General features: G+C 42.4%; 1 protein-coding gene across 2 annotated transcripts in view; it reads right to left on the bottom strand.

The window, feature by feature from the left end:
• Positions 1 to 9,479: 9,479 nt before the first annotated feature.
• The window catches only part of mvb12a (multivesicular body subunit 12A), a 31,287-nt gene continuing 28,674 nt past the window's right edge, over positions 9,480 to 12,092 (bottom strand). For both annotated transcript variants that reach the window (XM_037543208.1, XM_037543209.1), the window contains exons 9-10: positions 10,290 to 10,349; positions 9,480 to 9,774 (exon numbers count right to left, since the gene is read on the bottom strand). In XM_037543208.1, coding sequence (XP_037399105.1) covers positions 9,712 to 9,774; positions 10,290 to 10,349 — 123 coding nt within the window. In that variant the 3' untranslated portion in view covers positions 9,480 to 9,711. The remainder of the gene's footprint in view (positions 9,775 to 10,289; positions 10,350 to 12,092) is intronic.

The following is a 12,092-nucleotide window of genomic DNA, read 5'->3' as shown; positions in this document are numbered from 1 at the left end:
GTGTGTTTACACTTAATAATCTGATAACTACAGAAAATTAGACTGTGTCAGTAACTGGTTCAGCATGTTTACACTTAATAATCTGATAACTGCAGTAAATCAGATTGTGTCAGTAACTGGTTCAGCATGTTTACACTTAATAATCTGATAACTGCAGTAAATTAGACTGTGTCAGTAACTGGTTCAGCATGTTTATACTTAATAATCTGATACTACAGAAAACTAGACTGTGTCAGTAACTGGTTCAGTGTGTTTACACTGAATAATCTGATAACTACAGAAAATTAGACTGTGTCAGTAACTGGTTCAGCATGTTTACACTTAATAATCTGATACTACAGAAAACTAGACAGTGTCAGTAACTGGTTCAGTGTGTTTAAACTGAATAATCTGATAACTACAGAAAATTAGACTGTGTCAGTAACTGGTTCAGCATGTTTACACTTAATAATCTGATAGCTGCAGTAAATCAGACTATGTCAGTAACTGGTTCAGTGTGTTTACACTGAATAATCTTATAACTGCAGTAAATCAGACTGTGTCAGTAACTGGTTCAGTGTGTTTACACTTAATAATCTGATAACTGCAGAAAAGCAGACTGTGTCAGTAACTGGTTCAGTGTGTTTACACTTAATAATCTGATAACTGCAGAAAATCAGACTGTGTCAGTAACTGGTTCAGTGTGTTTATACTTAATAATCTGATACTACAGAAAATTAGACTGTGTCAGTAACTGGTTCAGTGTATTTACACTTAATAATCTGATAACTGCAGAAAATCAGACTGTGTCAGTAACTGGTTCAGTGTGTTTACACTTAATAATCTGATAACTGCAGTAAATTAGACTGTGTCAGTAACTGGTTCAGCGTGTTTATACTTAATAATCTGATACTACAGAAAATTAGACTGTGTCAGTAACTGGTTCAGTGTGTTTACACTTAATAATCTGATAACTGCAGTAAATCAGATTGTGTCAGTAACTGGTTCAGCATGTTTACACTTAATAATCTGATAACTGCAGTAAATTAGACTGTGTCAGTAACTGGTTCAGCGTGTTTATACTTAATAATCTGATACTACAGAAAATTAGACTGTGTCAGTAACTGGTTCAGTGTGTTTACACTTAAAAATCTGATACTACAGAAAATCAGACTGTGTCAGTAACTGGTTCAGTGTGTTTACACTTAATAATCTGATAACTACAGAAAATCAGACTGTGTCAGTAACTGGTTCAGCATGTTTACACTTAATAATCTGATAACTGCAGTAAATCAGACTGTGTCAGTAACTGGTTCAGCGTGTTTACACTTAATAATCTGATACTACAGAAAATCAGACTGTGTCAGTAACTGGTTCAGTGTGTTTACACTTAATAATCTGATACTACAGAAAATCAGACTGTGTCAGTAACTGGTTCAGTGTGTTTACACTTAATAATCTGATAACTGCAGTAAATCAGATTGTGTCAGTAACTGGTTCAGCGTGTTTACACTTAATAATCTGATAACTGCAGAAAATCAGATTGTGTCAGTAACTGGTTCAGCGTGTTTACACTTAATAATCTGATAACTGCAGAAAATTAGACTGTGTCAGTAACTGGTTCAGCGTGTTTACACTTAATAATCTGATAACTGCAGAAAATCAGATTGTGTCAGTAACTGGTTCAGCGTGTTTACACTTAATAATCTGATAACTGCAGAAAATTAGACTGTGTCAGTAACTGGTTCAGCGTGTTTATACTTAATAATCTGATAACTGCAGTAAATTAGACTGTGTCAGTAACTGGTTCAGCGTGTTTATACTTAATAATCTGATACTACAGAAAATTAGACTGTGTCAGTAACTGGTTCAGTGTGTTTACACTTAAAAATCTGATACTACAGAAAATCAGACTGTGTCAGTAACTGGTTCAGTGTGTTTACACTTAATAATCTGATAACTACAGAAAATCAGACTGTGTCAGTAACTGGTTCAGCATGTTTACACTTAATAATCTGATAACTGCAGTAAATCAGACTGTGTCAGTAACTGGTTCAGCATGTTTACACTTAATAATCTGATAACTGCAGTAAATCAGACTGTGTCAGTAACTGGTTCAGCGTGTTTACACTTAATAATCTGATACTACAGAAAATCAGACTGTGTCAGTAACTGGTTCAGTGTGTTTACACTTAATAATCTGATACTACAGAAAATCAGACTGTGTCAGTAACTGGTTCAGTGTGTTTACACTTAATAATCTGATAACTGCAGTAAATCAGATTGTGTCAGTAACTGGTTCAGCGTGTTTACACTTAATAATCTGATAACTGCAGAAAATCAGATTGTGTCAGTAACTGGTTCAGCGTGTTTACACTTAATAATCTGATAACTGCAGAAAATTAGACTGTGTCAGTAACTGGTTCAGCGTGTTTACACTTAATAATCTGATAACTGCAGAAAATCAGATTGTGTCAGTAACTGGTTCAGCGTGTTTACACTTAATAATCTGATAACTGCAGAAAATTAGACTGTGTCAGTAACTGGTTCAGCGTGTTTACACTTAATAATCTGATAACTACAGAAAATCAGATTGTGTCAGTAAATGGTTCAGTGTGTTTACACTTAATAATCTGATAACTGCAGAAAATCAGACTGTGTCAGTAACTGGTTCAGTGTGTTTACACTCTATAATCCTCTACAGGTGCTCTGGCGCGGCTGTGTGTGCTCTAAAGCCTCGGCTGCTGCTGCTGGAACTCACCGAGGGCTTCTTCCCTCCGCTCTGCGGGCGCTGAGGCTCGGGCCGGACTGTTAATGCATTATTTTGAGATTTTCTCATTGTTTTTGATACCAAGGGCGGTCGTGGGCTGGAGGTCAGGGAACCGGCCGCGGGCCGGACTGTTAATGCATTATTTTGAGATTTTCTCATTGTTTTTGATACCAAGGGCGGTCGTGGGCTGGAGGTCAGGGAACCGGCCCTGTGACCGGAAGGTCGCCGGTTCGATCCCCAGCGCCGACACCGTGACTGAGGTGTCCTTGAGCAAGACACCTGACCCCCACCTGCTCCCAGGCGCTGTGGACAGGGCTGCCCACCGCTCCGGGCAGGTGTGTGTGTGTGTGTGTGTGTGTGTGTGTCACTGCACAGAGAGGTTAAATGCAGAGGTCTAATTCCGCAGATGTTTCTGAATTCATTGCCAGGTCATTATCTTGAGGTACTGTCTCCTCCATTCGAGATGCTTTCTCATAAATATATATATATATACTCCATCCATCCATCCATCCGTTTTCCAAGCCGCTTCTCCATCAGGGTCGCGGGGTTATATAAACTCATACATTATTTATATGTTCATCTCAAAACGACAAGGTTCTCAAAATAATGACTCGATATTCTTAAAATAAACTCTATATAATGAGATAACCTCAAATTTGCAATATAATCAAAGTATCTCAAAATAATGAGATATCTAAAGATAATGTCTTAGTTTAGCAAAATAATGGCATAGTAATTCACACAAGAATGAACAAAGTAATTAGGTGTTTTTTATAGACTTTACTACAAATCGGAATTTATTTTTAATAGGGATGCAGCAGGGATAGAGGACGCTTTCCTTTGAGTATAAATGCCTTTTAAAATATTATATTCCAGTTCATTCTCTTCCCAGATCCTTCGGTATGCTAACCCCATGCTGACATCATGTACACTCTATTTCCAAAAGTATTCGGTCGTCTGGCTTCACACACATATGAAGCTGAGTGACGTCCCATTCCTAATCCATAGGGTTTAATATGTCGACCCACCCTTTGCAGCTATAACAGCTTCAGTTCTTCTGGGAAGGTTTTCCACAAGGGTTAGGAGTGTTTATGGGAATTTCTGACCGTTCTTCCAAAAGTGCATTTGTGAGGTCAGACACTGATGTTGGACGAGAAGGAGCATGAAATTGTCCAAAATCTCTTGGTGCTGAAGCTTTAAGAGTTCCTTTCACTGGAACTAAGGGGCCGAGCCCAACTCCTGAAAAACACCCCCACACCATGATCCCCCCTCCACCAAACTTTACACTCGGGACAATGCAGTCAGACAAGTATCGTCTCCTGGCAACCACCAAACCCAGACTCGTCCATCGGATTCCCAGACGGAGAAGCGTGATTGGTCATTCCAGAGAACTCGTCTCCACTGCTCTAGAGTCCAGTGGCGGCGCTTTACTCCACTGCATTCCACGCTTTGCATTGCGCTTGGTGATGTAAGGCTTGGATGCAGCTGCTCGGCCATGGAAACCCATTCCATGAAGTTCTCTACGCTGTTCTTGAGCTGATCTAAAGGCCACATGAAGTTTGGAGGTCTGTAGTGATGGACTCTGCAGAAAGTTGGTGACCTCTGCGCACTATGCCCCTCAGCATCTGCTGACCGCTCTGTCATTTTACGTGGCTGACCACTTCGTGGCTGAGTTGCTGTCGTTCCCAATCTCTTCCACTTTGTTATAATCCCACTGACAGTGGACTGTGGAATATTTAGTAGTGAGGAAATTTCATGACTGGACTTGCTGCACAGGTGGCGTCCGATCACGGCACCACGCTGGAATTCACTGAGCTCCTGAGAGCGACCCATTCTTTCACTAATGTCTGTAGAAGCAGTCTGCAGGCCGAGGGGCTCGGCTTTACACACCTGTGGCCATGGAAGAGACTGGAGCACCTGGATTCAGTGATTTGGATGGGTGAGGGAATACTTTTGGAAATACAGTTTATCTGGCTGCATTACACAGCGTTTCCCAACAGCAACAACAAAACACTTACAGACAGAGGAGTTTTAATAGTTTTATTTACTTTAAAATGAACAATATTCAAAGTATCAATGTAGGAAATCCAATGAAACAACAGAGAACTGGACTGGAGAGAATCACAGATTATAAACACACACACACGCACACACACGACTGTGCAAAAGTTGTAATATTACAGAAGAGCACTAAGTTAAGAATGTTACAGATTCTACGGTAGGCAGTGATTTCATGTATCTCAGTGTGTTTGTTGATCCTCGGGGAAGCCCAGTGCTGCGTGTGGTCATCATCCAATACCTGCTTTACTTTAATCAGTTATGCTGAACCAGGAGCTGCTGAGGGAGTTTAACACGTCCATGTGAGAGAAATCTGGGAGCTGTTCTTCAAACCAGACCACGGAACATCAACTAGAGGTTATGGTTACGCTGCAGATACAAATCCAGTCAGCAAATCTAACACTTGTCCTGTTCAGATTGCTGGAAGCTTAAGATTATTAAACTCCTTTTCAGACTTTTTTCTTGTTTTAAGTGATTTTCTTCGGTAAAATGGTCTCAGTGTGTTGGCAGATTAATGAGATTGTGAGAAATGAGCACAATGATCTGCCAGTATAGTGAGATCATTTTCCTTAACAGGTCAAATAAAAGTCTAGAGATAAGCTAAATAATCTTATAAGAGGTGTACAACCATCTCAAATGAAGAAATATTACACATTTTATATTATATTTATATTATATTAATTACATTCAAGATAATTTCACTTAAGATACTATTTTCTCTGGTGTACTTTTGCTTTATTTAGGTTTATTTGTATTAATTATGCAAATGTGTTTAGAGGCCTTAAGACTTTTGCACAGTACCGCGAACGTGCGTGCGTGCAGGTGTGTGTGTGTGTGTGTTATATACCCAGAGAGAGAGATTGCTTGGTCCCAGATTGAATATAAATACAAACAAGAAGCTTTAAATGAACACAAAACCCACCACAAACCAAGACGAAAGGAATCCGAACTGTAATAAGATTAACAATGCGATTTTATAGTTGATCAGATATTAAATTGGACAATATTTAGGACTGCTAAAGTAACAAAAACAGTCCAAAAACAGGAGACAGGAGAACTTATTGCAGAACCCGGAGTCCATCAGCGCTGGTGTGATGAATTTACCTTTAATTTGAACAGTTTAACAGCGAATTATGATTGCAGGGAACTGTGAGTGAGCCGACAGGCCAAACCTCAGGGTGGAGGTGGACCGGAAAGCCCACGCAGCCCAAATATCCTCGCCGGACAAAGAGAAGCAGGTGACCCTTTACACAAAGCCTGTTGACGCAACACAGTCATAACACCTTACATAGACGCTTCATAACATCCTCATGAATGCCTAAATCGACGTTCACACAGCGCACATTTCACTGATACTACTGACTGTCATTTTAGACATTTTTACAGAGGGAGATTTTTCAAATTAAAGTCCTCTTTTAAAAACGACACGATTTTCAGTGAAACACCTGGACAGCCAAAATAAAAATGACCTTTTACTCCTTTGGTCATTAAGTGCTTTAACGCTGTGGCCCGGTCCCATTTTACCCCTCGCCCCTACCACTGAGCCCCACGTCCACGTCTAGGGGTAGAGCGTGCCGATTCCTGTCGGGATAGAGGGGTGGGGTGAAGTGTTGGGGCTACATGACCCCCCAGGTTTTTCAGAGACTCCAAACAGAGATATGAGAAAAAATAGAATCCGGTGAGACGGAGAACACGAGACCAAAGAAACCCACAGATGTGAGAACCGTCTCTGTTCAAAGTTACGATAACCGCCGTTTTATCTGAGTTTAATGTGGTTTCAGTGAATTTTCGGTCCTTTTCTAATAGCATGCTAATGTCTCGGTAGCTAGCTAGACAACTTTCCCGTTCCACCTTAAATAGTCCAGAATGTTACTGCTGCTCCATTTAAGGTGGAACGGAAAGATTCCAGCGAGAATCTGGAGAATCTCTGACTTCAGCTTCATATCACTGAAGAATTAGGGGGGGTGATAATAAATAACTGCCCCCCTCTTTGAAGGCGTATGATCCCTAAATGTAACTAAAGCCCAGCAGTGAGGAGCTGAAGTTTCCCCTCCTCTGCTGTCCCTGCAGACGGGCAGGGTCGCCTACAGAGCGGCGCCGGTAGCTGTTAATGAAGTCATGCTCTTTTATTAGAGGGTCTCATTTCAGAGGAAGATCTCAACCACTGCCCTGTAGCTCAGGAACAAGGGTCAGCGCTAGGGGTCGGGGTAAAAAGGAGAAATGGGACTTATTTTAAATTGTGTTTCTTCTTACACTTCTGTATTCAGCTCTTTATTCTTTCTCCTTTATACTTTGTGTCTTCTTTAATTTGTTATTGTGTGAAAGGGTGAATAACAGTCCTGAGGAAAACGCTACTTATGCCAAGTGTAACTCCCCTGAGGTCAGATGCCAGCACTGCTATCCCAAGGATTCCCTTAGAGGTCTTGGCTACATTCACATCACAGGCCTTGCAGCTCTAATCCAGCCTCTCTCACTCGATGGTTCACCCTCGTTTAGGTCAGTGACTCTAATCGGTCATTAATGTGATGAACCGGCTTCTGAACTGACCCTCATGAGCTCCTCCTGCTCAGTGATGTCACGTGACTGAATCACTGCATCATCAGCACAAACTAACGAGCAGAACGAGCTTCGCTGAGAAGATCATTAACTCTGAACAGCTCTCAGCTTCATTATTAGAGCCAGACGGAGGAGAAAAAGGTGAGATGAGCTGCTTTTCCACCGTTTACAGGCTTTAACGGCTGTTCGGCTCTGTTACCATGGTAACGCTGAATGATGAAAAAAAGCACATGAAATCCGACCCGAGGGTCACATTAAGGTCACACGGCCACGAGTCAGATTCGTATCTGATCTAGGACCACATATGAAAGTGGCACAGGTCAGATTAGTAAAGATCACATGTGAGTCCACACCGCCCTGAAAACACCAGATCTGAGTCACATCAGGGCAGGAAATCAGATTTGTGTCCACACCGCCCTGAAAACACCAGATCTGAGTCACATCAGGGCAGGAAATCAGATTTGTGTCCACACCGCCCTGAAAACACCAGATCTGAGTCACATCAGGGCAGGAAATCAGATTTGTGTCCACACCGCCCTGAAAACACCAGATCTGAGTCACATCAGGGCAGGAAATCAGATTTGTGTCCACACCGCCCTGAAAACACCAGATCTGAGTCACATCAGGGCAGGAAATCAGATTTGTGCCACTTCAGCCTGGAAATGTGAACGCAGCCTTTATTTTTAGTGATGTTCTTCCTCACTTATGGTTTCAGGAACTAGTATAACTAGTAATCGAACACTAGTTGAGGCTAAATGTTGCGCTGTTAGCCAAACTGATACGTTCCGTTTTGCCTTCACCTAAAAAGTGATGGAAGTGATCCAGACTGGAATGCATGTGGATCTTTAAACTGAGTCTGTTTACATTCATATGGCTGTTCAGCATCTATACAGAGTATTATGGCCTGTAAAACTCGCACCACCGCACTGAGCCTCAGTCACACGACTGTTCACGGCTATCATGTAAACATGTATGCTTTGAGTGTTGACAAACATTCATGAACGTGTTACGAAGTGTTTATGTAAGACGTTATGAAGACGCTCATCACATAAAGCGTTTCCGAAAAACAAGCATCTCTATTTTCGTACTTTTCTGCGTCAAGTGAACACGAAAGCTGCTCTTTACATTGTGTGAACGCTTCATGATGAACGGACCAATAGAAATGCTCCAAAATCACTTACAATAAAACATCTTTACATTTAACTTACGTTATAGAAAAATACAGTTTTTGGTCCGCTACTGTAACAATTTGGATTAATCGGTTTTGTGATGTAATAAAACAAATTTACATATGTCTGCCTACAGCAATTTAGCCCCACCCACTCACAGTGAAGTTATATATATAGTGTTTCAGGCTGGAGTGTTTCTTGTTATGAGGCACAGCCAATCAGATCAGAGTTGTAGAAGGCACCGCCTGTTTAAGTCTAAGGAATAAATAGAGTTTAGAAAATGATCATGGAGAAATGAATGATGACACAAATGTTATAAAGTGTCCTAAGAGGAAAAACAAAAAGCAGGAATAAATGTCGGAAATGGACTGTTTAAACCCAAAGTTCCCCAAAATGACTGCATTATTAACTGGTTCAGATGTAATAAGAGCGGTTCTGAGCGGTTTGGTGTGAAACGCTCTGTTCTAGATAAACTGACCGAGTCAGAACAGTACCCAGTGGTGGTGATGGGAACCAGACGTCCCCCTCTAAAAGCTCCTCACAGTGGAGGTGATGGGAACCAGACGTCCCCCTCTAAAAGCTCCTCACAGTGGTGGTGATGGGAACCAGACGTCCCCCTCTAAAAGCTCCTCACAGTGGTGGTGATTGGAACCAGACGTCCCCCTCTAAAAGCTCCTCACAGTGGTGGTGATGGGAACCAGACGTCCCTCTAAAAGCTCCTCACAGAAAGTTCCTACATGAGCTGGTTCTGAATTCACTGCCTGATGACTGAGACGCTGTTTTATGAGAGTTTAGAGAACTTCAACTCCATTCATGGTGGAGGGAGACATGCAGGGCGCTGTGCGGCAAAATAGTCCCCAAAGAAAACTCATTATTCCAGACTTTCCACTATTTTCCATCATCAACATTCCATATAAGCTCAGAAGACTCGTGTAGGTTCTCTGGTGGTTCTGGATGGTAAATAAAGTGTCTATATCTGTGTTGTAGTCATGGCGACGCCTGGTTCCCATCACCACCACTGTAAAGATGTCTGAACCGTTTCACTCCAAACCCTCTGAACCTCTGATCACACCTCACACACCGATTATGCAGAATACTTAGAAAATTAGGTGGGATTCATCTTCAACCAAGAGAAAATGAGGGACGGGGTCAAGGAACCGAAGTGGGAGGGGTTTCGGACTATGACATCAATGGGCGGGACCGCTTGGCAGCCAACTCCTCAACTGCAAATGTGTAGTGATACTGCAGAGAGAGACAATCACACATTACACACACTCAGACGTTACATTTGAACCGTGTATCATTAAATAACGCGCCTGCGTTTCAGACTCCATCAGTTTCAGCTTCACTAATGCACACAAAACAACAGACCACCAGGGATTTACACAGGCTGTTAAACAACACACACTCACACACACACACACACACACACAGTCACACTCACACAGGCTGTTAAACAACACACACTCACACACACACACACACTGACACACTCACGCAAACAGATACACACACTGGCACACACACACTCACACTGGCTGTTAAACAACACACGCACACAGACTGACACACACACAGACTGACACACTCACACATGCACGTGCACACACACACACACACACACACACACACACACACACACACACACTCACACGCACGCACACACACACACACAGACACACATACGCACACACGCACACACATACACACACTGACACACACGCACACACACACACACAAACAAACTCCACTCTCACCTCGTTTTCTATGTCTTGGGTGGATTTGATACGGAAATCATCCAGAGTGACTACAGACACCTGAGAGAAAGACAGAGACAAAGAAATAGAGAGTTAGAGAGAGTTAGAGAGAGTTAGAGAGAGAGAGAGAGAGAGAGAGAGAGAGAGAGAGAGAGAAAAAGAAAGAGACAGAGAGATAGAGAGAGAGAAAGACAGAGAGACAGAGTTAGAGAGAGAGAGACAGAGTTAGCGAGAGAGAGAGAGAGAGAGAGAGAGAGAGAGAAAGAGAGAGAAAGACAGAGAGAGAAAGAGACAGAGAGACAGAGTTAGAGAGAGAGAGACAGAGTTAGAGAGACAGAGAGAGAAAGACAGAGAGACAGAGTTAGAGAGAGAGAGAGAGAGAGAGAGAGAGAGAGAGAGAGAGAGAGAGAGAGAGTTAGAGAGACAGAGAGAGAAAGAGACAGAGAGACAGAGTTAGAGAGAGAGAGAGAGAGAGAGAGAGAAAGACAGACAGTTAGAGAGAGAGAGAGAGAAAGACAGACAGTTAGAGAGAGAGAGAGAGAGAGAGAGAGAGAGAGAGAGAGAGAGAGAGACAGACAGAGTTAGAGAGAGAGAGAGAAACAGACAGAGAGACAGAGTTAGAGAGAGAGAGAGAGAGAAACAGACAGAGACAGAGTTAGAGAGAGAGAGAGAGAGAGAGAGAGAGAGAGACAGAGTTAGAGAGAGAGAGAGAAACAGACAGAGAGACAGAGTTAGAGAGAGAGAGAGAGAGAGAGAGAGAGAAAGAGAGAGAAAGACAGACAGAGTTAGAGAGAGAGAGAGACAGAGAGAGAGACAGAGTTAGAGAGACAGAGAGAGAAAGAGACAGAGAGACAGAGTTAGAGAGAGAGAGAGAGAGAGACAGAGAGAGAAAGAGACAGAGTTAGAGAGAGAGAGAGAGAGAGAGAGAGAGAGAAAGAGACAGAGTTAGAGAGAGAGAGAGAGAGAAAGACAGAGAGAGAAAGAGACAGAGAGACAGAGTTTGAGAGAGAGAGAGAGAGAGAGAGAGACAGACAGAGTTAGAGAGAGAGAGAGAGAGAGAGAGAGTGAGAGAGAGAAAAAGACAGACAGAGTTAGAGAGAGAAAGACAGAGAGAGAAAGAGACAGAGAGACAGAGTTAGAGAGAGACAGAGTTAGAGAGAGAGAGAGAGAGAGAGAGAGAGAGAGAGAGAGAGAGAGAGAGAGAGAGAGAGAGAGAGAGAGAGAAAGAGAGAGAAAGACATAGAGAGAAAGAGACAGAGAGACAGAGTTAGAGAGAGAGAGAGAGAGAGAGAGAGAGAGAGAGAGAGAGAGAGAGAGAGAGAGAGAAAGACAGACAGAGTTAGAGAGAGAGAGAAAGAGAGAGAAAGACAGAGAGAGAAAGAGACAGAGAGACAGAGTTAGAGAGAGAGAGAGAGAGAGAGAGAGAGAGACAGACAGAGTTAGAGAGAGAGAGAAAGAGAGAGAAAGACAGAGAGAGAGAGAGAGACAGAGTTAGAGAGAGAGAGAGAGAGAGAGAGAGAGAGAGAGAGAGAGAGAGAGAGAGAAAGACAGACAGAGTTAGAGAGAGAGACAAAGAGAGAGAAAGACAGAGAGAGAAAGAGACAGAGAGACAGAGTTAGAGAGAGAGAGAGAGAGAGAGAGAGAGAGAGAGAGAGAGAGAGAGAGAGAGAGAAAGACAGACAGAGTTAGAGAGAGAAACACAGAGACAGAGTTAGAGAGAGAGAGAGAGACAGAGAGAGAGAGAGACAGAGTTAGAGAGAGAGAGACAGAGTTAGAGAGAGAGAGAGAGAGTTAGAGAGAGAG

Source organism: Pygocentrus nattereri, chromosome 12, assembly GCF_015220715.1.
Source record: "Pygocentrus nattereri isolate fPygNat1 chromosome 12, fPygNat1.pri, whole genome shotgun sequence".
Classification (NCBI taxonomy): Eukaryota; Metazoa; Chordata; class Actinopteri; order Characiformes; family Serrasalmidae; genus Pygocentrus; species Pygocentrus nattereri.
This window is presented reverse-complemented; position numbering and strand designations above follow the sequence as displayed.